Source organism: Mustelus asterias, chromosome 16 (genome assembly GCF_964213995.1).
Source record: "Mustelus asterias chromosome 16, sMusAst1.hap1.1, whole genome shotgun sequence".
In the NCBI taxonomy this organism is placed as follows: Eukaryota; Metazoa; Chordata; class Chondrichthyes; order Carcharhiniformes; family Triakidae; genus Mustelus; species Mustelus asterias.
In genome coordinates this window covers 9509432-9536983 of record NC_135816.1, presented here as the reverse complement: position 1 = coordinate 9536983, position 27552 = coordinate 9509432, and the positions used below count along the sequence as shown (strand labels likewise).

Genomic DNA, 27552 nt, shown 5'->3' with positions numbered 1-27552 from the left:
CAAAAACCCTCTATTACCACCAGCTCCTTCCCACTCTGGGCCATCTGTCTCTTGTTCTTAAGTTTGTTACATCTTGTTGCCATCTCTGTCCCAGCTACAGTTACTAGAGTCCCAGACCAGAAGCCAGTCTAGACTCTCAACAATTTTCCTATTTTGGCATGAATGTGAGGAAAGGATGCTTCACTCCATGAGCAATTTCACTGATAAATTAGGGATCTTTTCTCAAAACAAGCTTTATTCATGAGACAGTTTAAGTATAACTCTCAACAAAATGAAGCAGCTTAACTCTTAACAGTTGAACAAGCTTTAAACATGAAAAGAAGCAACTCTAATTTCTAACTTATCATTTTTTCAGTTCCAAATAAGCAACATTCTTCTTAAACTTAGAACCTACTTTAAATATAGTTAGCAATCACAGATATACTTGCTATAATGAGTGTAGACAGCCTTGGAGTTTTCAGGAAGATTTAGACCTTTCAGAAGCCTGCAAAAAAACTCCTAACTTCAACCAGAAAAGCCAAACTCCAGTGCAAGGTAATCGCCCATCAGAAGTTGTAACTTCCTGGCAACTTCTTTGTATTCCTTGCATGGGGACTTCTGTTAGGATACAACCCCTGGGGAGTGTAAGCTCTGGCCCTACACACTTCGTGTGTGTGTGTGGTCTGTCATATCTTTTAACCATATTGTTCCATGCGAGTAGAAGTGTTCAAAATATGGAAAACTGCAGGCAATGGAGCGTAAGGACACCTCTTGCATTCATTCATATTGATGCACTATTTTGGAAATACTTTAACTGGAATAAGTAATTTTGAAATGTCTGCACGTTGCAAAATTTTCCCCAGCCTGGAAATGTCCTGATACATTAATATTATTTCTGTTAATCTCTCCTCATCCCTGTCTTAAAAGGGAGACCTCTTATTTTTAAACTGTTCCCATGTTCTAGCCTCTCCCACATCCTCTGGCAATCCACTTAAAAGTCGCCTCAGGATCTAATTCTCAGCTTCCTATTCACAGAATTCAAATGAAAGAAGACTTCCAATTATGTAGCTATTCTCATGACAAGCCCAAGCAAATAGAGTCATAGAGGTTTGACTCCATGAAGTGTAAACGTTATTGTAGGAAACATGGCAGCTAAGTTGCACACCACAAGCTCTCAAATGCTCTCCTTTCTTAGACTATCCCTCAGGATCGAGGGTGATTTGCTTCCACTCTGGTTCATTGGGTTCTGACATGGTTGATAAGTTCAATGCACGATCTGCCGACTCTTAGACTCATTCTAAGTTCAGAAGCACACAATCTATAATAGCAAGGCAGAATTTATTGCTCCTGTTTCAGGCATTAGATTGAACCACACAGAGTTTAACTGCAGTCTCACTTGAGTAGGCTTGGTAGGTTTTCTTCCCTGTACTCCTTTGAGTGTTTATAGCCCTGTCTAGCATTGTTCATGGTTTTGTGCAGTGTGGGCAGGTTGTGCTTGCAGGGTTGGATACATGTATTGAGCGTTTTGCATGCTCTGTCCAACACCTCAACTTTCCCTCTGCACATTCCTGACAGAGTGTCTCGATCTCACCACAAGCTCCCAGCAATGTGGGAATGATCAGATAATCTGCTTTTGTGAAATTGATTGAGGGATCAATATTGACTAGGACATTGAGGATAACTTTCTTGTTTCTCTTCTAAATATCGCTATAAGATCATTTACATCCACTGCAGGTAATTGGCAGACAGCGTTTCCTAATGAAATTGTGCACTGGGTGAAGGGAAGATTCAATTCATGAGATTTAAAAATTGCTTTTATTATTTTATTCAGATTTCAGAGGAGTTAGCAAAGTTGATGGAACTGAAAGCTCAGCTCGGGACTAATGATGGGAAACCACAGTTTCTACTTAAAACACCCAAGGTATGTTCAACATAATTGTAAGAGAGTGGTTCAGGATTTGTTGAGTGTTCTGCTCCATCACTGAATAAATTGCCCTGTTTATGTTGCTGGCTAATTTCCCAAACCAGATAGATCTTAAAGCAATTGTGTTTGCACAGAGGTAGCTGGGAATGCCCAAGCTGACACACAGCCATGTTTATTTGCCTTTAAAGCAGTTGGTATTTGTATTAGTGGCAGCAGTGGTATTGCAATTGTACTGACATTATATACTATAGTGGGGTGAGTTTAAAAATATATATCTTTATTCGCTTCTCGGCCTTTTGGCTAAGATCAAGTGTAGTATGGACGGTATGGATTGCCGTCCGTGCTGTGCTTGGTTGGGGTCATTAGGTTGTATGATAAGCTTCATTTAAAAATGAAGCAATTTTTAAAAACTGGCATCTCGGCCTTTTTTGGCTGAGATGCAAATGAGATCAGCCTTGGAGGCAGTGGGCTTGCGCCTGCTCCAATCAGCTTGTCTCATGTAGATCAAGCCTGAGACGGAGGCTGCAGAACCTGGTATGGCCACAGGGGATGCAGACTCTGTCTTGTCAGCTTGTTTGTGAACAGAATTCCCACTCACCTGAAGAAGGGGCTTGCAGCTCCGAAAGCTTGTGTGGCTTTTGCTACCAAATAAACCTGTTGGACTTTAACCTGGTGTTGTTAAACTTCTTACTGTGTTTACCCCAGTCCAACGCCGGCATCTCGTCAGCTTGGATCAGGAATGTCTCAACTTGTTGAGACTTTGAATTGGATTTGATTTGATTGAATTGGAAAAGTACAAAAAAAATTATCTTTATTGCAGTGTTGCACTGAAAGGATGTACTTCTTTTTGATCTCTTATGCAAACTTTCAATTTTACAGGGAACCAGGGACTATAACCCCAAACAAATGGCTATCCGTGAGAAAGTCTTCAACGTCATCATTAACAGCTTTAAACGCCACGGAGCTGAAACCATTGACACACCGGTATTTGAGCTCAAGGTAAAGGCACTCAGTAGGGCTTTGCAACACCTGAATATTTTTCTGTTTTGACTTGGGTAGGGTGGCCTGTGTAGGGAGAACAGGGGTGGAGCCTCTGACAGAATGGTGCTATCGTCAAGGTTATTTAGCATATTGGTATTAGTACATATTGAGAACATTTCACAAACTTTATCAGGCATTAGACTTTTGTGAAATTGAGTCCCCAATGCATCATCTGAAATTACTCCTGTTATGACCAGCAGTGCTGGATCTGTATCTATTGGTACTTTCCCCTACTTCTCAGAATCTTTTCTCAGCCTATGTTCAGAAGCACAAAATCTGTAATAGCAAGGAAGAATGTATTGTCCCTGTTTCAGGCATTACGTTGAACCTCACAGAGTTTAACTGCAGTCTCACTGAGTAGGCTTGGTAGGTTTTCTACTCTGCACTCCTTTGGGTATACATAGCACACTCTAGCACTGCTCATGGTTACCTTTCTGCCCTCTCTCACTTCTGACTTTAATTTCATAGCATTTCCATGGTGCAATTTGAACTTATAACATCTGACTTAGTCGATACGATAGCTACTGGGCCATCGTTTCTCTGAACTGCTGGGTATTCCTTGTAGATTGCGAGTTTGTAATTTAGTTGCCTTGACATCATCAATGTTAAGATTCATTGCAATCCTAGTACAACACAGCATCAACCCTATTGAGTGCTTAATTCTTGCAGTGCATTGTATACTGAATATTCTTTTTACCTGTCCTCACTGTAGTAGTAGTACAGTATATATGGACTTGGATAAAGTTACTGTTAGGTTGGATAACAGAAACACATTATCCAGCTTGATTAAAGTGGGCCTGGAGTACGCCATCGCTAATGCATATATTCATAGAATCCCTACAGTGTAGAAGAGGCCATTTGGCCCATCGAGTCTGCATCAACTCTGAGTATCTCGCCCAAGCCGCCTTCTCCCTCTATCCCTGTACCCCCACACATTTACCATGGCTAATCCATCGAACCAAACATCTTGGGACACTAAGGGGAAATTTAGCATTGCCAGTCTGCCTAATCCGCACACCTTTGGCCTGTTGGAGGAAACCGGAGCTCCGGGAGTTCGGTGTACCACTTTTTTTCTGCCAGCCTATGGTATGTTGTGTGTGTGCCGGTTCAATGCAGAGTGATATTTAACAAATAACTGGGAAAGACAGTTTGTGCTGTTGGCTCATTTGGTTTCAATGACAAAAGGACTGAATTACTAGCAAAGAGCATGAATTTGAGATATGACAGTTCAAATCTTAATGGCCACAATTCATATTTCTACCCTGAACACTCCTGTAAACATTCCCAGGTAATTAGATACATAACCAGTGGGGAATGTGGAAAATTGGACTTCTAATTGCTGCACATTGCTGAAAAATCCAGTTGATATCCTTTCAAAGACGAGATTTAATGCAGAATGTGTGTTGCATCGTTTCTTATTTCACTCAAAGATCCTTACAATTTATTCTTGAAAATGTATGTTCTGAATGATCTTCTGTTCTTTAGGATACGCTGACTGGAAAATATGGTGAAGACTCGAAACTTATCTATGACTTAAAGGACCAGGGTGGCGAGCTGTTGTCATTGCGTTATGATCTCACAGTATCCTTGATCTGCCAGTGAACAAAATTCAACAAAGAAAACAAAATAAATTATATTTGTACAGTATTTCCACCGCACTGGATGTCTCCAAGCATTTGACAACCAATGAAGTACTTTTGAAGTATTGTCACTGTTGGAATGTGGCAATGACAAATAATGTGTGATATTAACTGAGAGATAAATATTGGCCAGGCCACCCAGAAATAACTGCACTCTGCCCTTTCAAAATAGTAGCATGGAATTTTTTTGTATTTGCCAAGCGGGCAGATGGGATCTTGACTTAACGTCTCTTGCATAGCAAAGGTTCCGCATTTCCTCAGTATTATACTGGAATGTCAGCCTTGATTTATTTTTTGTGCTCAAGCTCTGGAGTGGGACTTAACCTATAACTTTATGACTCAGAGAGTGTTAACAACGGAGTAAGCCCTGACACAACAGTGAGATAAAAGTATGCAATGTCACTCCATCTTAAGCACAAAAGATCATTTTTAAAAAAATACATTTGCGAGTAAATGATTAGATTCAAGAGGAACAGATAAATATTTGATGATGAACAATAGCTTGTTTTTTTTCCCAAATTTTAATTCAATCAGATTAGTAAATGCAACAGTTTTTGTAGCTATTTGGAATTTTTTTTTCATCCTTGGTACTTGAACTTAATGCCTGAATTGTATGTTTTTCTTGCTTTGTCCGCCCTGTGGTTTTATCTATCATGGGCAAATATAGTCTTGCAGGAAGAAAGAAAATGATTATTGAGTGTGATTGAGATAACTGGAGTGGGAGAAAACTGCGACTGGGTGCCAGTTAAGAAATCTATTAGCAAGATTTTGCTTACTGAGTCCCTATTAAATTTAACCTCTTAGAACCATAGAATTCCTACAGTGCAGTATGAGGCCATTCAGCCCATCGAGTGTGCACTGACCTTTTGAAAGAACATCTTAATCAGGGTCCCAGGTGCTGTGAGGCAGCAGTGCTAACTACTGTGCCACCGTGCCGCCCATTGACAGAAGTCTGTATATGTATTGTTTGATATATGTTGTGTAACCAATCTGGTTTGAAGCGCATTATTTAAAATGCAGAGATTTGCTTATTAGTCAAGAGAATGTTGCACTGCCTGTTTTGATATCAAGCCCTTAACACAGAAAGGTAGCAGGCATGATGTCCAGCCGGTAATGAGTAGGCGGACCTTGATGTCCAGAGTCCAGAAAGAACAATGATAGAGACTCTGATGTCTGACTGTTGTGAGGTTATCCCTATGAGGAAGTTTGTGCATGTGGGTGTCAGGTGTGCAGGTGGGATGCTGTTGAATAACCTTTCCAACTTGTAGTCGCCAAAATTCAGAAGCCAAGGAACATACCTCTACACATGTCACAGTGTTCGTGAAACAAGAGTAAAGGAGATATTTAAAGGGAGAATTTAAAAATAGGAACATGATGCAAAATAATTTTTCAATTATATGACCAGCACAAAAGCTACCATGATATTTCGGGTAGAGCTGTTCAGTCCATTCTGTTACCATTCCTGTGTTTGTCCTTAACCTTTTCTCAGGTTCCTTTTGCCCGTTACTTAGCTATGAATAAAATTACCAACATTAAGAGATATCATATTGCTAAAGTATACCGAAGAGACAATCCAGCCATGACCAGGGGCCGTTACAGGGAGTTCTATCAGTGTGTGAGTATATGTGGAGTTGATGTTTCTGGAGCAGCATTCTGCTTGGAATTCATCTACCTTGCAGAAATGGAATCATTTTGAAGTAGCTGAATATTAATGACCATAATAAGAAATATACAAAAAGCTGCATGTTTACTGTGCAGGAAGCTTATTCCAAAAGGTCCGGTGTGTAGGTTGTGTTGATGTGGAAGTGGCATTTTACAGTGCTGCTTTGTTATCTATTAAAATCTGACCCATGCATAAGTTTTCAAACTGAAGGGATTCTCTGATCTGAGCCCCAGGGGACCTACAAAGTTTCTTTGCATTTGACAACATACAGGTACCTCTTTGTTCCTGTCCATGAAAAATATTTTCTGATTTTAATTAGTGTAGCTCACACTATCTTTTGGAGCTTAGGGCTGAGTTTCACTGAGAATATGTCATTATGGGTAGGGGCTCTGAAGAAGGTTGTCCATATTGAGAGTCTGGGAGTGGGTCACGATTGAAAAGGATTCTGGGAATGACAAAGAATTCAAAACGCTTTTGCTTTTGTTTAGAGAATGAACTGAAGTTAACAAATGTAATGATCCTTAACTGATTTATTTTGCTTCTATGTAAATTTGTACTTGAATCAGGAAGATGCCATTTGTCCAGTTGTTATTTTTTTTCTTTGCCCATTGGGGAGGTTGAGAGTTCACTTTGGGTATCCCATTGAAAAGTATACTGTTAACCCTAAAATATGCTATCCCAATCAGCTCTTACATATGGTTCAGTCTTCTTCCTGTAGCATGGGCTTGCCTGAGGAAGCTGTATTTACAATTAAAACGACTGAGACACTTTAAATTGTAAAACCTTTGTTGTATTTTCTCCTCTGCCTGTATTCAGTGTTGCAGTGCAAACAGATTTAAGCTGCTGATCCGAATTTGAATTATTTTTTAAGAATGATTTCCTTTCTCAGGATTTTGATATTGCTGGCCAGTATGACCCAATGATTCCCGATGCTGAATGCCTGAAAATTGTCCATGAGATCTTGAGTGAGCTGCAGTTGGGAGAGTTTCAAATTAAGGTAAAATTGGAATTCCATTAAGATTCTAAGTGAGAAGATGAAAATCAGTGAAATGTTTGAGATATCACAGCTGGATGCCGCTTGTTTAGAACATAAGAACTAGGAGCAGAGGTAGGAAATTCAATTCAATTTAATCTAAATCCTTTCTCGTTGAGTAACCTCAGCACAGATGTGATAAATTCCTTGGTCATGTCACAATATAAAGGCAGGTAGAAGTGCGACTTACTCTGTGTTCTTCACACACGTATGGCTGAATAACAAATAGATTTAGGACGCATGCTAGAAATATTTTTCTTCTTGTCTTTAGGCATGTTTTAGACACTTGGTAAGCCAAGTAGTCACTGTCAGAGACCCCAACAACAACCTTGTGTGAATAAATTTGATTTGCAACTGAAATTGTCTTACAGTTTCATAAGCAATTCTGTTTTTTTTCATTCATTTGTGGGTCACGGGTGTCGCTGGCTGGCCAGCATTTATTGCCCATCCTGAATTGCCTTTTGAGGGCAGTTGCGAGTCAACCACATTGCTGTGGCTCAGGAGTCACATATAGGCCAGACCAGGTAAAGACGGCAGATTTCCTTCCCTAAAAGACGTTAGTGAACCAGGTGGGCTTTTCCGACAATTGTCTTCGGTAGATTCTTAATCCCAGATATTTTTTATTAAATTCGAATTCCACCATCTGCCTTGGCGGGATTCGAACCCGGGTCCCCAGAACATTAGCTGAATTTCTGGATTAATAGTCTAGCGATAATACCACTAGGCCATCGCCTCCCCCTGAAAATAAACACATTTTTTTGTTTGCATTAAATTGTCCCATGAGTTCCAACCACCTGTGAAGCCTTTGTCAGAGAGTACTGAGCACAAAATAAGTTTGAACTTGAAAAAAGAAAGTTATGAGATGGAGGAATAATATTGAAAGTCTGTGGCACAGTGAGACTGTCTACATTCACTGAAGGAGCAGTGCGTCAACAGGTCAACAGCTTATTACATTCATTGTCTAGTTGTGCTTTTCTGTATGTGTTTTTTGTATTCATACCATTCCAAATAGAGCTGATAACTTAATTTATGACTCAGCCCTCCTTCATCCCAGTGGGCCGCAAGATTGAAACTGGGCATGTTCACCAACCTTGAATAAGATTTAATACACGCTGAATATTTCATAGCACGTTATAGAAAATATGTATTCATATATTAGGAGAACTGTCATCAACCTCAAGCGGTAAAAGGAAGATAAATATTTAGAGCACAGTCAGTGATTGTGAGCAATCAACATGCACCTAACTTCATTCGTCTTTGCTTTATGTGCGTATCACTTCAGTGACACTGGTAGGAAAAGAGTTGTGCTGATGGAAATTAGCAGAATGTGGCAAACCTGCAAAAAGGCAACAGTCAACAAAATGACCGCACTCAGAACCCTGATTTGCCGCATATGATCCCTGGGTTGCCCACCATACCTGTAGAGGGCACTGGCTTTGTGAAAATGCTATGGGAGGCGACAGCTGTTTGGTTGGTTCCATCTTTTGGATTGTAGGCCATAGCATCTTGATTAAAAGGGGGTGTAGCTCATTAAACTAAAAGCTTTCATGACAGAGGGCTAAATGCATAGCTCATCGCTTCATAGGTCAGGACTACACCAAGGTTAAAATGAGGAGGAGAGATTGTTAGCTAATCGCAAGGTTAGATTTGAAAGAGTGTGCATTGTAAGTGGATCGACTGAAGTGGGTGAAATAGTCTGTGATTTTTCAGGTCATGTGTAAAGAATAATTTAAAATAGGGATTGCTCAATAGTGGATGCTGAGAAGGATTGCAGCTCTTAAAGAGCAATTCTGAGTGGCTTTTTTTGAAACCTTTGTTCTGCTAATTTCTGGTTAATGTTTAGGGGACTGCATTTATAAATTCTGCTTTATATTCCATTCTTCCATCATTCTTAAACTAATCGGGTGTTAAAGAAGCAGGTTCTATGCTTACTTTCAAATATCCAAATTTTGTACTTCAGCTTACATGTTGCAGTGATACAGTTCTTGTGCTATAGTTCATGGAATTGCGAGTTTTCAATATAAACCCAAGGGAATGCAAGTAAGCCTCAAATCTGAAGCCTGGGTTACTCTGCATTTTCTATCCACTGTTAAGATGAAGTTGATCTAATAATGATCCTACCTGGAGTTGATTGTTTTTATGTATATCTGCTCTCACCGTTTTACATATTGCCTCAATTTGTGGGTTCTGTACATATTAACTTTGTAATTCATGTGGATGTGAGAGTCTTTGGGAAGACTGGAATTTATTGTCCATCCCTTGGTTCCTGAGAAGATGTTGGTGAGCGATATTCTTGAAGGATGCAGTCTAGGTGTCTTGTCCTTTGTGGAAGTTTGATTCAAGCGAGAAGTTTGCTTGGCCACTTCAGAGGGCATTTAGGAATCAACCACATTTGATGTGCAATTAGATGAAAGATATCAGCCAGATTGGGCAAGGACCTACCTCATAGAATATTAGTGACACAGTTGGGGTTTTTTCAAGCAACTGACAACATGCCTGCATTTTATTTTTAATCTGAATTCAAATTCTCAAGATCACAATCTGGATTGTTAATCCAATTATCTTTTTTTAAAAAATGTTTATTTGTTGAAATGGTGAGAGGTTGCAGAAAACACAAATGCAAGATTAGATCAGAGGCTAGGAATACTGTGGTGAATAACTCGACTCCTGACTCCCCAAAGTCTGTCCACCATCTACAAGGCACAAATCAGGAGTGTGATGGAATGCTCCCCACTTGCCTGGATGGGTGCAGCTCCAACAACACAAGAAGTTTGACACCATCCAGGACAAAGCACTTGATTGGCACCACAACCACAAACATCCACTCCCTCCACCACCAACGCTCAGTAGCAGCAGTGTGTACTATCTACAAGATGTACTGCAGAAACTCACCAAAGATCCAGAGACAGCACCTTCCAAACCCACGACCACTTCCATCTAGAAGGATAAGAGCAATAGATACATGGGAACACCACCACCTACAAGTTCTCCTCCAAGCCACTCACCATCCTGACTTGGAAAGATACTACCATCCCTGTGCAGTCAATGGGTTAAAATCCTGGAATTCCCTCCCTAACAGCATTGTGGATCAATCCACAGCACATGGAGAACAGCATTTCAAGAAGGCAGCTCACCACCACTTTCTCAAGGGCAATGAGGGATGGGCAATAAATACTGACCAGTCAGTGACGCCCATATCCCATGACTGAATTTAAAAAAAAGAGGGATGTGGCTGTCCTGGTGCATGAATCACAAAAGGCGAGTATGCAGGTATAGCAAGTAATTAGGAAAGGTAACAGAATGTTATTGTTTATTGTGAGGGGAATTGATTACAAAATTTGGGTGATTACAAAATTTGGGAGGTTATGCTTCAGCTGTTCAGGGCATTGGTGACCACATTTAGAGTAGAGTGTACAGTATTGTAAAAATGCTTTAGAAACAGTTCAGAGATGGTTTGGTAAACTAATAACAGGAATAGTGCGTTGTCTTATGAGGAAAGGTGGACCGGTTATGTTTATATCCACTGGATATAGAAGAGTAAGAGTCGACGTGATTGAAACCTTTAAGATGCTGAGTGATCTTGACGGTGGATGTGGAGAAACTGTTTCCTCTTTTTGGAGAATTTAGAACTAAGGATCACTGTTTAAAAATAAAGGGTTACCCGTTTAAGATGGTGATAAAGTGAATTTTTTTCCCTGAAGGTCATGAGCCTGGAATTCTCTTCCTCAAAAGGCAGTGGAAGCAGAGTTTTTGAATATTTTTTAAGGCAGAGCTAGATAGATTCTTGATTAACGAGGCGGGGGGAGGGAGAGGGGGGGGGGGGGGGGGTGAAAGGTTATCAGGGGCCGGCAGGAATGAGGGGTTGAGTTTACAATCAGATCTGCCATAATCTTATTGAATGGTGGAGCAGCTCGAGGGGTTGAGTGACCTACTCCTGATTTGTATGCTGGCATTGGTGCCAGCTTTCTGCAAGGCGATGGTTTAACTCTGTGTTAAACATTGCCTGTATAGCTCAGGAGCTTCACTCTGGCCTGGCAGTGTCTGCAGCGACATACCGTGCCTACGCAGAGGGCCCTGACCAATGGGAGGCCCCTGCGCCAGGCCGCTGCACTGGGCATCCAATCAGAGGCTGATTGCTCTGCATTTAATGAACCAATCAGCAGCAAATGCAGGGCGAAATCAGACTCTTGGTGCGTCTGAAAGAGCGGGAAAATTGGTAATGAATTGTACAAGTGGTTAACTTGAGGTGAGAGCGCACAAGACAACAAAGAAAGACGAGAGAGAGGCTGCTGAAGTTTGCGAAAGCCACAGGATCCTAACAGGTCTGTGCCAGGCGCACTAGCAACCCAGGCCACCAACAGCGAGAACAGGCGCACGAGGCACGACTGCTGAATCCAGCTTTAGCCACGAGGAAACTGTGTCCAGGAGTAAATAATCCCGGGAAATCAGTTGCACTCTGTGACAGGGTTATGGCTTGACTGCCCCACAGTGTTTTCCAATTTTACTTGTGTTATAAAGGAGTCTTGAGGACTGGAAGTATTTCCAATCAAAGAACGGACATCTTCCACAACGATTTGTTTTTAGTCTGCAAGTTGTGCAAGGGACAGATTACAAATTCAGGGCTCGCCCCATCCTACCATTTGGTGGCTCTCTGTTTGTCTGCATACATGTTATACAAGAAGTGGTTCTGGAATGCTCTGGACTCCTGGTGCTGTAGGACCCGTCTCCTCTTTATATTCCAATCCAATTCCGTGGAATGAACAAATAGCTGTGTAAGCTTTCGATTCTCGCTACAAAACCCCCCTGATGTAGATCATTAATCAAGCAAATCTGTTTTTGGCCCATACATCTGTGGCCAGAATAGACATAAGACTTGTGCTACACCAGGCAGCTTTTACACTTGTTGCCATGCTTCAGAGGGGCAGGTGAAGTGAGCCGTGACTCCTCAGGACATTTGTAAATCAAAATTCATTTACCCACAGAAAAGTAAATCAGGAATTTTGTTTTCAAATCTTTATTACTTTTCCCGGTACCCTTTCTCTTTCATTATGGTTTGTCAGTAAGTTGAAACAGTGAAGCTGCAATTTTACACATTACAGTGACTCATTCAAAAGATTGGAACCATATCTTGTGATAAATCTATCCTGATGCCAACACCTTGTAACTATGTCCATTGTCTGAATTCAGGTTAATGACAGACGTGTCCTTGATGGGATGTTTGAAGTGTGCGGCGTGCCAACTGATAAATTTCGAACAATCTGTTCTGCGGTGGATAAAATGGACAAGGTAATGGGTTCACGGACCAGACTTGTTATCCTTTTAGTAGAAAATTGGTGAAAAGTCTAGCCCATTATTTTCCACAGGCGGTTCCATGTCCTTGTTTAAAACCACTGGTTTATGAACTTTTGTTTTCCGGTGTTTCAAGTCGATTAAAAAAAAAACAACACAACTTCAAAACAGAAAATGCTGGGCATACTCAGCAGGTCAGGCAGCGTCTGTGATGAGAAAGAAAAAGGATTAATGTTTAAATTCACTGACCATTTGTCAGCTGTGTTTTGTACATGTTTATCTGGGGAGGCTGCAATAGTCCTTGGTGAGGATAGTGAAAACCAGCCAGCGTTCCAATTGCTGTGTGTGCATGCATTGGCAAGAGGACGATTGTCATCTTAACAGTGAAATTTTTAAATATTAATTTCTGGAATGTGAGTGTGATTGACCTCGGCCAGCATTTACTGCCCATTCCTGATTGCACTTGAAGTTTAGGGTTTTAAGGAAATAAACCATTGCTGACCAAAAGTACAACGCACTCTCACCAAACAACACTCCCCCTGACCCTCCCACCTCCCCCCACACACACCCACGCACACTTGCCCTCATGCACACACTTCCACCCAACCCCATGCACACTCTTGCACACACATTCTCTCTCGCACCCATGCACACTTGCCCACGCACACACACACCCACCCACACTCATTCTCCCACCCATCTGGCGCACGCGCTCACATACTCACACTCACTTTCACACCCTCTCTCACACACACGCACACATACCCACGCACACTCTCCCACGCACATACCCACGCACTCTCTCTCTCACACACGTACAGTTGCACTCATCACTCTCCCACACACCACGGCAGTTTTTCTTTCCCGGCCCAGCCAAGGCTTCGCCTTTCCGGGGCCAGCCAAAACCCAAAGCATGCTCACGTCGGGGCCCCCACCTGAACCCAGCCTTGTGGGCCCCAATGTGAGCATGCTCTCCTTGAACTCTGAGCCAGATACACCGGGCTCCTTGGGCTCTAGCCTCAATGCTGCTTCCGTCACCCTGGTAGCCGTCGGCACATTCACCAGTGTCCAATCGAACACTGTTTCACTCCCTCATTTGTTGCTAATTGGCACCTAACAAAAGTGGGAGAGAACTGGCTCATGATTGGAGGAGGGGTGCTGGGCACTGCGTAGAGGGGCCTTGTGGGCTGCATTTGGCTCCTGGTCCGAACTGTGCACGCGCCGGAGTTAGAATCCCTGACGTTAACACTTTCTGTTTCCACAGGTGCCACCTGACCTGAGTGTTTCCAGCATTTTCTGTTTTTAGTTCAGATTTTCAGTATCTACAGTTTGCACATATCTTTTCTGTTTGTTTAGGGCACAGGCTGATCTCTTGAAGCTGGTAGTAGTATAGCTTACTCAGTCCTTCTGTCTGAGCTCTACATGTGTGTGGCCAAGCAGCTGCCCCTGTTGTCCCCTTTAAGATATTGCTAGTGCGTGGCCTCACAAAAGTAATTGAAAGTGCATTGAGATGAGGAGTGAAATGTAGAGGGGATATTGACTGATTTTTGTAAAACCTTTGGTGATATTTTTCTCTGTAAGAAGCCTCACAACACCAGGTTAAAGTCCAACGGGTTTATTTGGCAGCAAAAGCCGCTCGCTTTCGGAGCGCTGCTCCTTCGTCAGGGGAGTGGGCGTTCTGTTCACAAACAGGGTATATAAAGACTGATGCACTATCAATCAAGCAAAGACTAGTTTGTATGCAAGAACAAATAGGCTTTTATTCGCAAAAGACTTGGAGCACACCCATGCCGATGAACTGGTCCAGAGACTGAGGCAGGGGGGTGGGGAGCAGTCACCTTTGTACCTGGACCGGTGGGGGGAGGTGGAGGAGTCCCGGGCAGGGCCGGCAGGGGCATGTCCAGGCATGTCACACACACACAGGCAATAAGCTAACAGTGGTTTACCACAAAGACACTAACAATTTACAAAATAATGGTTGGAATGCGAGTCTTTACAGGTAATCAAGTCTTAAAGGTGCAGACAATGTGAGTGGAGAGAGGGTTAAGCACAGGTTAAAGAGATGTGTATTGTCTCCAGACAGGACAGTTAGTGAGATTTTGCAAGTCCAAGCAAGTCGTGGGGGTTACAGTTAGTGTGACATGAACCCAAGATCCCGAGGCATGGTACATTGGGGAGACCATGCTGATGCTACGACAACAGATGAATAAACACCAGGCAAGACTGTTCTCTTCCTGTGGGGGAACACTTCAGCGGTCACGGGCATTCGGCCTCTGATCGTCGGGTAAGTGTTCTCCAAGGCGGCCTTCACGACACACGACAGCGCAGAGTCGTTGAGCAGAGACTGATAGCCAAGTTCCGCACACATGAGGACGGCCTAAACCGGGATCTTGGGTTCATGTCACACTATCTGTAACCCCCATGACTTGCCTGGACTTGCAAAATCTCACTAACTGTCCTGTCTGGAGACAGTACACATCTCTTTAACCTGTGCTTAACGCTCTCTCCACTCACATTGTCTGCACCTTTAAGACTTGATTACCTGTAAAGACTCACATTCCAACGATTATTTTGTAAATTGAGTTTGAGTCTTTATATGCCGTGTTTGTGAACAGAACTCCCACTCCCCTGACGAAGGAGCAGCGAGTGCTCCGAAAGCTAGTGGATTTTGCTACCAAATAAACCTGTTGGACTTTAACCTGGTGTTATGAGACTTCTTACAGTGTTTACCCCAGTCCAACGCCGGCATCTCCACGTCATATTTTTCTCCACAGCTGTAAATAGGGGAGAGAGTGCTTGTTCAGTTGTAGTCCCTTGAGGTGTTATTTCAAAATGCTTCTTCATAATGTTTAGAAACAGCTTCCTAAACTATGACTGTTCCTTTATACACTTGTGCTTTGGTAACGAGAATGAAGATAATGGAACAGCTGGCCAGCCCAGTTAGAATTTCTCCCAAATGTTGTGGAAATGTTTCTAATTGCGGTGAAGGATTTTCCCTGGGGGTTTACGTCAAACATTCTAGCATGGTCTGATGTGGATGAAAGGCTCCCCAAGCACTTTTAACTGCCCTTGATCATCATTCTCTTGATGTTAATGGTTAGATAAGTGTTCTGCCGGAGGCAGACAGCGAATTATCTTCCCATTTTTCTGTTTACCTGGTTACTCACCGGGGCGTTTTTATGCAAATGAATCTCCCTAAATTGAACTGACCTTCTGAAGTGCTTTCAGTGTTGCTAAAGTCAGTGCGGAATTCAGATCGACCCCCTGACCTACACAGCCAGCTCTGTACAATACTACAGATCCCTCTGACCTATACAACCAGCTTTTTAACTGAGTCACTATTCGAGTTTATACATGTGGATCATGTTCAGTCAAGGCATGATTTCTATAAACTTGACCATTGTTCTACTAATCAGATAAAGAAGCTTTTGGTTTTTTTTTTCATGAAATTAAGTGATTCTGGCACAGTGGTTAGCACTGCGACGTGGGGTTACGGGGATGAGCCGTGGGTGGGATTGTGTTGGTGCAGGCTTGATGGGCCGAATGGCCTCTTTCTGCACTGTAGGGATTCTATGATTCCCTGTCTATTTTAACTGGGTTAAGCCTTGAGCATGTGCTTTCTGATCGCTGCCATTGATTTTTTTTAATAGCGCTTACCCATCTTTTCAATATATTCATTTTACTTTGATTTTTTTTATTTTCATATTTCCTTATCATGGTGTTCCATTTCTTTACCAATCCTGCTGATACATCCCTGTGCTGGTCACAATCCGGTTTCTGTGGATTCATTCCTTTCATGATTCATGTACCTATAGATGCCATGGGAAGAAGTGAAGAATGAGATGATTGCAGAAAAGGGCCTTGCTCCCGAGACTGCTGACAAGATTGGAGAATATGTTCAGCTGCACGGTATGCTTTCTTTTTACAAAATGCTCTGAGTAATGTCATCAAAGCTGTCTCCACTTTCGTCGATTCATGCTAAGTACTGTCTGTAAGATGCACATTGTATAATGGTTCTTTTTCATGGGGAACAAACTCTAATTTAAAGGATTGTTCATGTTGTCACGTGCCAATGAATTGCTTTTTGAAGAGTAGGCACTATTGTTCAGGCACACGCAGTGGGTATTTCACTCACTGAGGTGTCACAAATGACAGGAGATAACTGATCAGACTCTTGTTTGTTTTGCTAGTGTTGAATGAGGATGGAATGTTGGCCATTTAATTGGGAGAGTTTTGCCAGTGTCAGAGAGGAGAGGACATGAGTAAGCTCTAAACATAAACTCAGGTGAATGGAGAAAAAGCCTCTGCCCATATGCTGGCTTACATGCTTGCTCTTGTGTGTAAGTGATGCCAGGGTAAGAAATGTGGCTATGATTTGGTGGGGGACATTTTCAGTGCAAGCAGGAGATGTACTCCTGTCAAAGTGGTAGAGAGAGCTCAGGCCACTGTCTGAATGCAGCCTAACTAAATCTAAAGATTTAGAATACAAATAAACATGCCGCATTTTAAATTAATTATCTAATTTTGATGAAATAATGGAGTGGTTACTTTTTCTGTGCTACTTACTCTCTCGTGAAGCACAGAAGATAATTCACTATCTTTTGCAGGTGGGTCAGAGTTGATTGACAAGCTGGTACAAGATGCTAAACTGTCCCAGAACAAGGTGGCTATGGAAGGTCTGAATGACATGAAGCAGCTCTTTGTGTATCTGACACTTTATGGTGTTGAAGAGAAGGTAAGCAGCTCCCCTACATGATTTGGAGTTTTCTAATCGAATCACAATCCTCTGCTCCCAGTTGTACGGAGATGGAATATCAATTGTAGGGTGTAACTTGTCAGGGCTGTCCTAAAATAGGAGATTTTAACAAATCTGTTGACAGTTGGGAAAAATGTAATCATTTTCTTTACCCCAAAGGATATAAATGATTTGTGTGAACTAGAGAGAGTGCAGCTTAGTTACAGATTCAACGTATTCCTGGCGCCTTCATCACATGACTCACCCCCACACCTCAGCCATTATCGCAAACGCGTCCATCCTTGTGACGTACTGCCTTCCTATACCAATTGGAAAATGTAAAAGACTCATTACCCAATTGGACGATGCTTGACTGTCAGCCTTACAACTCCCCCCGGCCCCCATCCCCTGCCATTTTTCAATATTTTTGATGTCTGGTAAAAGAAATATTCAAAGAAAATAACCAAAAAAAAATCTGTTTTAATGTCCAAAGGATATTTCTCCAGGGTGGCACACAGCAGTGTCCTGGAGATTGATCTTCAGTTCCTGGAGACTCCAGGCCAATCCTGGAGAGTTGGCAAGCCTACTCACTTATGGCGTAAATTGTACATTTTCCCTGGAAAGAGAGAGTGTATTTTGAAGTCTGTTGGCTTCATTGATTAGCTAATGATGCAATTGCATCTGAAGTTATTGAGGCAAAAATGCAGTAAATATTTGGATGATATCGTTGGCATACTTGTTTCATTCTCATGACCTCACAGTTCACCTCTTGCATACAGTAAGTGAGATAAAAGCATTACAGGAAATCCAGTTTGTATATTTATGAATTCCCCGAAACCCAACTGTAACCTTTCGTTTTCCAAAGCCACTTGAAAATGAGTGGTAGAATGGAGTGATGGTTGTTGGGTAGTCTTTGTTAAATTACGTGTCTTGCGAATAGTGCACATTTCCTGTAAACATCCTGCTTGCTTCCTGTAGCATCATCCTCATTACATTTTTTTGATATTCCTGTTTCTTCTGAAGCAGCAATTTACAATGAACAATGTGTTCCGACCCCAGCTGATGTTCATACTGGGCATGTAAGATCCCAGAGTGAAAGCTGGCTTGATAGATCCTAACTTTCTTTTTAAAACTGTGGGAAAAAAAAATTCACAGGAGTTTGCTGATGAACTTTGAACACAGAATAAAATATTAAACAAGACCAGTGACCTGTATTGCATCAGACAAAAAGGGTGGAAAATCTCAACACAAACACAAGAAAATTATTCAAATATTTGCATCTCCCTCACTCCAGCTATATCTTTACAGACAAATACAAATTTGGAAAGATAAAAAAAATTTATAATATTTATCCTATACTTAAATATTCAAGGTGAGTATCAGGTACATGTGAATTGACAGGCAAAGTAAATGACAGATGCGACCCAAGCAAATTGCATGGATTCCTCAACAACCCACCCAGACATTTGTCACACTGAGCCAGCCCGTGACACTGAAACTCTGTCTTTCTCACGAAGGTTTCCGTTCAAGTTGGAATTCCCTCCATTGCTACCCCTACGGCCCGCAACATGGAGTCACCAACTTTTGGCTGCCCTCTGGGCCAGCACAGATCTTCTGGGCTTCCCTTGAACCCACTTTGCTTCAAGTCTGCTCTCCACAGCTTTCCCAGAATCTCTTTCTCTCTTCCTTTCTCTCCAATTTAAAAGATCTGCTTTGATCTCTGCCCTTGTCCCTTACCTGCAGCTGTCTTCTGGGATGTCTTTCGGACCCACTCTTTGGTTTGGAACCTGTTTCCTGGGGCACCTTCCTCCTAATGGAGCTCCAGTTGCAGCTCACTTGACCTGCTTTTCATGCAGTATATCTTCTCTTCATTTGGGTGTGCATGTTGGGCTGGTTCCTGGCCCAAAAATCGCAAACAGATGCCAACTGTGCATGTGTGGCCATCCCCCAGCCTGCACATGCAAGGAAGGCCCGAGGCTCATCAGAAGGTAAGCATTTGTGCTTTATGACAAATGCCATAAATAACATTTTTCAATTGAAAACCCACGGCAGTAATTCTTTAGCTCACTTCTTAAAGAAAGATAATGGAAAGGTTCAAACATTTTTGTGGAGCTTTCATAAGAACATAAGAACACAAGAAATAGGAGCAGGAGTAGGCCATCTAGCCCTTCGAGCCTGCCCCGCCATTCAATAAGATCATGGCTGATCTGACGTGGATCAGTACCACTTACCCGCCTGATCCCCATAACCCTTAATTCCCTTACCGATCAGGAATCCATCCATCCGTGCTTTAAACATATTCAACGAGGTAGCCTCCACCACCTCAGTGGGCAGAGAATTCCAGAGATTCACCACCCTCTGGGAGAAGAAGTTCCTCCTCAACTCTGTTATTAGGCACTGAAAAAAATATTTTTTCAGTGCCTAATGTTTGCATGCAATTTTAAATTTATATTCATTGTGTTGTGAATAATTGCTTTTTTCAGGTTCTTTTTGATCTGAGTTTAGCTCGGGGTTTAGACTACTACACTGGTGTCATCTACGAGGCTATCCTAACTCCGAGTCGGGCAGATATCGAGGCACAGCAGAATGAACACTCTGAACCAGTTAACGTTGGCAGCGTCGCTGCTGGAGGGCGGTATGATGGCCTCGTTGGAATGTTTGACCCCAAAAATCGGATAGTGCCGTGTGTGGGAGTCAGCATTGGGATTGAAAGGATATTCTCCATTATGGAACAGAGACTAGAGGTACCGCACCTGATTCCTTATGTGCTTTAGAACAAGAAAAATGATTTGAGAAAAGAAACTTTGAGTGTTCTTGGACACTTTACACCAGTTGCACCGCATTTTCAGTCAAGTTGCAACATGCATTTTCTCTCCAATTCCTTTCTCTCCAATTCCTTTAGTCCAGTGTGCCTGTTTTCAAATGAACCTTTATACATTTGATTGAATTGCACCTTCAAGTGAAGTGAGGGTTGTGTATGAGCAAAGATAGTTCCGTATTTGGTGCTCTGATAACCTGGAAGACAGATTTTTCAGTGGATTGATATTAGGTTTGACATTCTGATATCTGATCAGTTTGTTGCTGAGCTCATGATATTTCTCATGGTAGAACAGATTCATCAAGTCTTTTTATTTTAGTTACCTGTGCAAACATGATTTCCCCTTTTCATCCCATTCACCTGTATTGCAGTGGTTATGTTGGTGTATTAGTAAACAAGAGTCCTACACGCACATCAGATAAAATCCTATAGTGGCAGCTTCCAAATTTGAATGCAGGGCTTTTTTCAATCTGGGCTTTTGGGTTGTTATAAATAAACAACAGGAACATGAGTGACTGTTCAGGAAGGAAACCCTGCCTTCCTTACCCAGACTGGTCTGTGTGACTGCAGTGCCACATCAAAGTGTTAACTCATTACTGCCTTGTACTGTCTCAGAAAAGCCACTTGGTTATCTCAAATCAGGGAAAATGAGAATGGACAATAAGCCAATAGCAATGTCCTCTTCCTGAGAAAACCTTCCACTGCTCTGCCTTAACTGCTTCCCCTCCCCCGGCCAAATTTTACTTCATTCATAAAATATTATAAAAGTGCACAGCACTAAAGAAGAAAGAAGCATTTAGATGAGCATTTGAGTTGCCATAGCATTCAAGGCTACAGACCCAGCGCTGCAAAATGGGATTTGAATAGGTAACTGGTTGATGGTTAGCACAGACACAATGGGGCGAGGGGCCTCGTGCTGCACTGTAAAACTCTGACTCTATGACATGACCTTTCATACACTACATACCATGTACATTTCTTCCAACACTCTGTTACTCACTACATTTACAATTACAGTTAATATTTACAAGGTTTGTTACATTTTCTTTATTCATTCGTGGGACATGATCAGCATTTATTGCCCATCCCTAGTTACCCTTGAGAAGATGGTGGTTAGCTGCCTTCTTGAATCACTGCAGTCCATGTGCTGTGGGTTGACCCACAATGCTGTTAGGGAGGGAATTCCAGGATTTTGAAGTCAGGGTAGTGAGTGGCATGGAGGGGAACTTGCAGGTGGTGGTGTTCCCATGTATCTACTGACCTTGTCCTTCCAGATGGAAGTGGCCGTGGGTTTGGAAGCTGCTGTCTGAGGATCTATGGTGAATTTCTGCAGTGCATCTTGTAGATAGTACACATTGCTGCTGCTGCTGCTGCTGAGCCTCGGTAGTGGAGGGAGTGGATGTTCATGGATTTGGTGCCAATCATGCGGGCTGCTTTGTCCTGGATGATGTCAAGCTTGTTGGAGCATGTCAAACATATAGCCCAGGGGGTTTTATACAGTTTCCAGCCCCTTGCTGCACGATGGCTGAAAAGTCTTAGATGGTGGCCTTTCCCCATTATGCTTTTACTGTCCCAAGCTTTAGTGTGTCCATTAGCACGTTGTTCTCAACCTTGGATTTTCAATGGCGTGTTTTCTGTATTCATGAATTTGGCTGCATTCAGTGAGCTCCAGCGGAACATGGAGTGGTTTTGGGGCAGTTTTTCAACTTGGTTGTTGCTCATGGAAACTATGGTAGTGCATATCAGGGGTTGGGTAAGTGGCTCGGCAGGTGTGTGCAATGCATGTCTGAATTTCACTGCGCTGGCGAGCGAGTGTGCTGCCAATAGCCCCAAGTGAGAGCATTACATAATTTACAAATGAAAAGAACGTGTGGAACATGGATATGGGGAAAGAACATGGTGGGGTTGGGGGAGGGAGAACGACGACGACTAATTGTAAAGCTCTTTCAAAAAGCTGGCGCAGACACAATGGGTTAAATGGCCTCCTATAACAGAGTCAGTAAACTCCACTGTGGTATCCATGCTGGTCTTCCTGCCTTGCCTCAGTGAATAAGTTCTCTGTCATTCCTTTTTCTGAAACAGTATATCCTGTGGATCTTTTTTTTTTACTTCTATTCTGTTTTGCCAGGCCTCAGATCAGAAAATTCGTACGACCGAAACGCAGGTTCTTGTTGCCACAGCGCAGAAGAAACTTCTGGAAGAGAGGATGAAGTTGGTGGCAGAGCTCTGGAAGTCTGGAATTAAGGTTTGTGACATTCAATAATGTTCAGTTAACATTGGCAAGTAAGGGCATGAGAAACTTCACTGAAATGGGGAGATTGGAGAATCTGAGACTCCTCTTTAGAGCAGTGATGGTTAATGGGGATGCAATAGAGAGTTGTTCAAAATTCCGAGGGATTTTGATAGAGCAAATTGGGGAAACTGTTCCCTTTGGCATGTGGGTCAGTAACCAATGGCCAATGATTTAAAATAATTGGCAGAAAAACTAAAGAGGAAATGATGGAGAATCTATTTCACAAAAGGGTTGTTGTGATCTGTAAGGCACTACTTGAAAGGGCGGTGGAATCAGATTCCAAAAAAACATTCAGGAGAGCATTGGTTTTGTATTTGAAAAGAACCAATTTGCAGAATTACGCAGCAAGAGCTGGAATTTAGGTCTAAATTGGATAAACTTTTCAAAGAACCAGCACAGGACGATGGATCGAATGGTTGTAAGACTCTATAATTTTAGATTTAGTTCAAGTGAGGGTGGAGATAAAGATTTTTTGTTGAAGAAGCATTGTGTGTTTATTGAAAATGTTTTAGTGGAAAACAGGAGTTTTCCTTTCTCCCCCTTCCTTCATAGAACCATAGAAAATTACAGCTCAGAAACAGGCCTTTTGGCCCTTCTTGTCTGTGCCGAACCATTTTATGCCTAGTCCCACTGACCTGCACTTGGACCATATCCCTCCACACCCCTCTCATCCATGAACCCGTCCAAGTTTTTCTTAAATGTTAAAAGTGACCCCGCATTTACCACTTTATCCGGCAGTCTCCGCCATTTGAATAGCTTGTTAATAATTCCTGTGCAAAATATGAATGCCACTTGCAGAAGGTGCGATATGGTTCTGACTGCTCGTGGATCTCTGTCCATGACTATCTGAATCTTTGGAATGGGGAAAGTTGGTGAGGAGGTCAATAAAACATTTGGTCGGACACCAGTTTTTCTCATGCAGCAGGTGCCACTGCCCTCCAGGTCAATGCCAGCTATGTGACTTGTTAAGACCCAGGCCAAAGACTGCAAAGTGTTTGATGAAGTTAGCCAAGACTCTAAGTTTTACATTTGATTTTGGCATTGGTGAGCAGAAGATGTTTCACTCCAGGTATGATTCAAGTGACCCACCCGGAAGCTTTTATCAAACAAAGTTTATTTAAGAACGCAGTTAGAATATAACAAAAATGATTAGCATAACTTTTACCAATTACAGGACTTAAACATGACACTATAACTCCTAATAGCTAGCTACCTCTGTTGTTCCAAATTAAAGCATGGACATACACTCTTCTTCAGACTTAGCACAAAAACAAGTATGCTCACGTGATGCTGGATTTTGAGCTTTGGAACACCCGTGGACAAAAATCCAAGCCAGCTGTTTGCAGAGAATGATATATCCTCAATACAGCCAAACTTTAGGGAGGTCAACCTAATCTCTGGTGGTTTCCAGTCTTCAGACTCCAGAGTGGGGGAAAAACACTGCTGTTACTCTCCGTTTCAAGCTGCTTCTGAAAACAAAACTAAAGCCAAATGCTGTGTGAAAAATAGCTGTCCTCAATCACATGACATGACCTGTCAAACATCCCCAAATCAAGTTCTACTTCGCAATCCCAAGGAAACATTAAAACCACAGAACACTGCATTAGTTCGGATTAAAATCAACATGTTATCAATCATATTGCTTCAGTAACAATAAAGGACACCAGCTACAGACAACACGGTGCCTACAAAACATCCTGCAGAGAAACATCATTAAAATACATTTCTTAAAGGCACAGTACAATCGCAGACTATTACATTCTGCTAGGAAATGAGATTCTGTTGTAAGTGGTCAGAAATTGGTACCGGTCAACAAAATGCCAGCCAGCCCTGATGGGTAAATAATCTAAGCAGTGTTTAGATAATATTTGAATCTCAATGTTTCCTGCCTCAGCAAACACTAGTACTGAAATGGCTCCATCGGACCTGTCGATAGGGGCAATTTGCAGCAACTCCTTAAACGTGTTGTTCACCCATTCCATGGGATTTACAGTGGGGAACTTTTCTTGTACAATTCTACAGGCGGAAATCATCTACAAGAAGAACCCAAAACTATTGAACCAGTTCCAGTACTGTGAGGAGACAGGAATTCCCCTGGTGGCTATAATTGGAGAACAGGAACTAGAAGATGGAGTTGTCAAACTTCGAGTTGTTTCCACGAGAGAGGAGGTTAGTTATTTATTTACAAGTTACATTTGTATGAAAAAAGAAAATTCATAGCTGTTATGTTTAAGATTCTAAGTTTAAAACCCTTTGAGAGAGTTGAACCTTTATAAACAAATGGTCTTATATAATGGACCCTTAAAAACAAATGCACATATTGAAAGACTCAAAGTATTTGCAAGGTAGAGTGTACAAGAGGCACTCAGCAGACACTCAAATTATAAATTGTAGACAGCCATCAATGCACTTCAATTGATCCTTTTACAACTTAAAATGCAGGGAATGTAAGTCAGTGCAAACATAAGAGTTGGATTTTATTTCCAATATTTCTTTTATGGGATGTGGGCATTGCCCTTCAATTGAGTATTTTTCTAGGCCCCTTCAGATGATCAATTAAGAGTCAACCACATTGTTGTGAGTCTAGAGTCACATGTAGGCCTAAGCATGAAAATGTGGCAGATTTCCTTCCCGAAAGGACTTGAGTGAATTAGATGGGTTTTTACAACAATTGAAGGTAGTTTCATGGTCACCGTTACTGAGACCAGCTTTAAATCCAGATTTATTAATTTAATTTAAATTCTACCAGCTGCCGTGGTGAGATTTGAGCCCATGTCTCCAGAACATTAGCCTGAGTCTCTGGATTACTAGTCTTGCCATGTTTTGTTCCCTGCGACCGGGCTACTTGCCCCTTTAAGCCTGCTTTGTGAATCAGTAAGATCATGGAATGGGAGTTCTTTCCCCAACCTGCACAGCAGTAGAGAAACTGGCCTATCAGAATATTTGCACAGCTTTACCCTGAGGATCAAGTGGTTTCTTATTCACCGTGGATGCTGGGTAATAAAACTGCCTGTTGAATGGAAAATGCTTACAGTATTTACCATGACCACTTTTGAAAATAAGATCACCTCATGCCCAGGGTGTCACTGCATCAGGCGATCGCTAGAAGATTGTCACATAGCTGCACATGTACTTATCGTAAAGGGACTGTTCCTCATGTACAGCATGTTTGTTCACTGCATGGTAAGTTCTCATAAGCCATGCACCTGCGCAGCTTAGCGGGAACTTTCCTTTTGCCAAAGCACCAAGTTATCAGTAGTTTACAGCTTTTAATATGCGTTAAAGATTTGGTGACCAGTTGTGATGTTTCAAAGATCCTTGTAAATTTACCCGATGTGCTTTGAAAAGTGTGTGATTGGTGATTTTTTTCTTCTGCAGATTGATGTTGCAAGAGTAAATCTCACTGAAGAAATCATGAAGAGAACATGTCAGTCCTAACCGCTTCAGAGAAATGTCTTATTTTTACGCATTGGACGTTACTATCGATACCATATTCCATCACTAACCTTCTACTGCTTATTGCTCAGCACTGTGAACAAGCAACTCCCCGATCTGAAGGACACTTCTTTTTCCCTAATTGGACTTTAAAATTGGTTATGAATGCGTATATTCTGTCTGGATTATATTTTGAGGAGAATACTCTGTGAGGGGAGTTAGAATTTGCTGGCCCAGCCAGATCAATAAAAAGGCATGCTGGCAAATTGCTGTCTGTTTATTGACTCAAAATATTTGTTCACGCTCTTGCAAATATACCCTAGCTATTTGAGATATCTTTCAAATCACTTTGGTGGCACAGTGGTTAGCACTGCTGCCTCACAGCGCCAGGGGCCCGGGTTCAATTCCTAGCTTAGGTCACTGTCTATGCGGAGCCTGCATGTTCTCCCCGTGTCTGTGTGGGTTTCCTCTGGATGCTTTGGTTTCCTCCCACATTCCAAAGGTGTGCGGGTTAGGTTGATTGGCCATGCTAAATTGACCCTAGTGTGGGGTTACGGGAATAGGGCCTGTGTGGGATTGTGGTCGGTACAGACTCGATGGGCCAAATGGTCTCCTTTTGTACTGTACGGATTCTATAACATCAGAATAAATGGGAATAACACTTTTATTTCCTACAATCATTCCTACACTGTGTTAATCCAGCTATAGCCACATTGGTCCAACTGCACCACTTTCCCTGTTTTCATCATGTATATTCACACAATAACGCCAGTGGGATAAGGCAGTGATTTTCAAACAGTTTTTGTGATTGGGTTCTCCTTTCAAATGCATTGACCAGAAACACAGCAGCAGCTAGTGGTGTTCTTTGTGCTCCTGTTCCTCTTGTCCTACTCCCTCCCTCCCTCTCCTCCCCTCCCCCACTGCTCCAATCTATATTGCTCTATTTTATTCTCCTAATCTGCATGTGTGGTATCTAAAGAGTGTTTCAATGTTCTGCTTAGGAAGTATTTACTTCCATGTATCAGTGAGATGGTTGTTCCTGCTTCACAGGAGCCTGAGGAAAGCAGAAACATTGACACTGCAGGAGGGATGGGGGTTGGGGGGGAGCATTTAGGACTACAGAAACACGAGGACAGGACACTGGGTGCCACTTTATACCACATCATCCTGAGATACGGACTCTCCCAGAAAGTCTCTGGACCCCCAGTGGTTCACGGCCTCAGTTTGAGAATAACTAGCATAAGGACATTTATTTATTAAGCAAATTTTCCATATTTGGATATTCCCCTCTGATGATTATACAACTTGAATGAAAAATGAGCACAAAATGCAAAGGATTCGAACCTTGTTTCATGAATGATTTTTAAGGAGCAGTGGCCTCACACACTAACACACACACACACACATAAAAGCAAAATACTATGTTATGCTTGAAATCTGAATTAAAAACCGAAACTGCTGGAAAAGCTCTAAGTCCGGCAGCATCTGGGGAGAGAGGAACTGGTTTCGGGTCTGGGACCTTTCTGAACTCTGAACGTAATAGGTTTTGAGCAACTGAAAGAGGAGTCAGTCAAAGAGCAAAAGGGAAGGTCTCTGATAGGGTAAAAGCAAATTACTGCGGGTGCTGGAATCTGAAACCAAAAGGGAAAGTCAAAGCTCAAAGGGTCATCTGGACTCTGGACATCAGTTCTCTTCTTACAGA

General features: G+C 42.1%; 1 protein-coding gene and 1 pseudogene across 2 annotated transcripts in view; both read left to right on the top strand.

Annotated features, from left to right (window-relative positions):
* hars (histidyl-tRNA synthetase) overlaps window positions 1–26118 on the top strand; it is a 32929-nt gene extending 6811 nt beyond the window's left edge. For both annotated transcript variants that reach the window (XM_078231749.1, XM_078231748.1), the window contains 12 exons: window positions 1811–1900; window positions 2783–2902; window positions 4430–4525; window positions 6074–6199; window positions 7137–7244; window positions 12468–12566; window positions 16385–16478; window positions 17177–17304; window positions 19788–20048; window positions 22251–22367; window positions 24438–24584; window positions 25794–26118. In XM_078231749.1, coding sequence (XP_078087875.1) covers window positions 1811–1900; window positions 2783–2902; window positions 4430–4525; window positions 6074–6199; window positions 7137–7244; window positions 12468–12566; window positions 16385–16478; window positions 17177–17304; window positions 19788–20048; window positions 22251–22367; window positions 24438–24584; window positions 25794–25853 — 1446 coding nt within the window. In that variant the 3' untranslated portion in view covers window positions 25854–26118. The remainder of the gene's footprint in view (window positions 1–1810; window positions 1901–2782; window positions 2903–4429; window positions 4526–6073; window positions 6200–7136; window positions 7245–12467; window positions 12567–16384; window positions 16479–17176; window positions 17305–19787; window positions 20049–22250; window positions 22368–24437; window positions 24585–25793) is intronic.
* On the top strand, window positions 2184–2409 carry LOC144505708 (U2 spliceosomal RNA; annotated as a pseudogene).
* Window positions 26119–27552: the final 1434 nt, after the last annotated feature.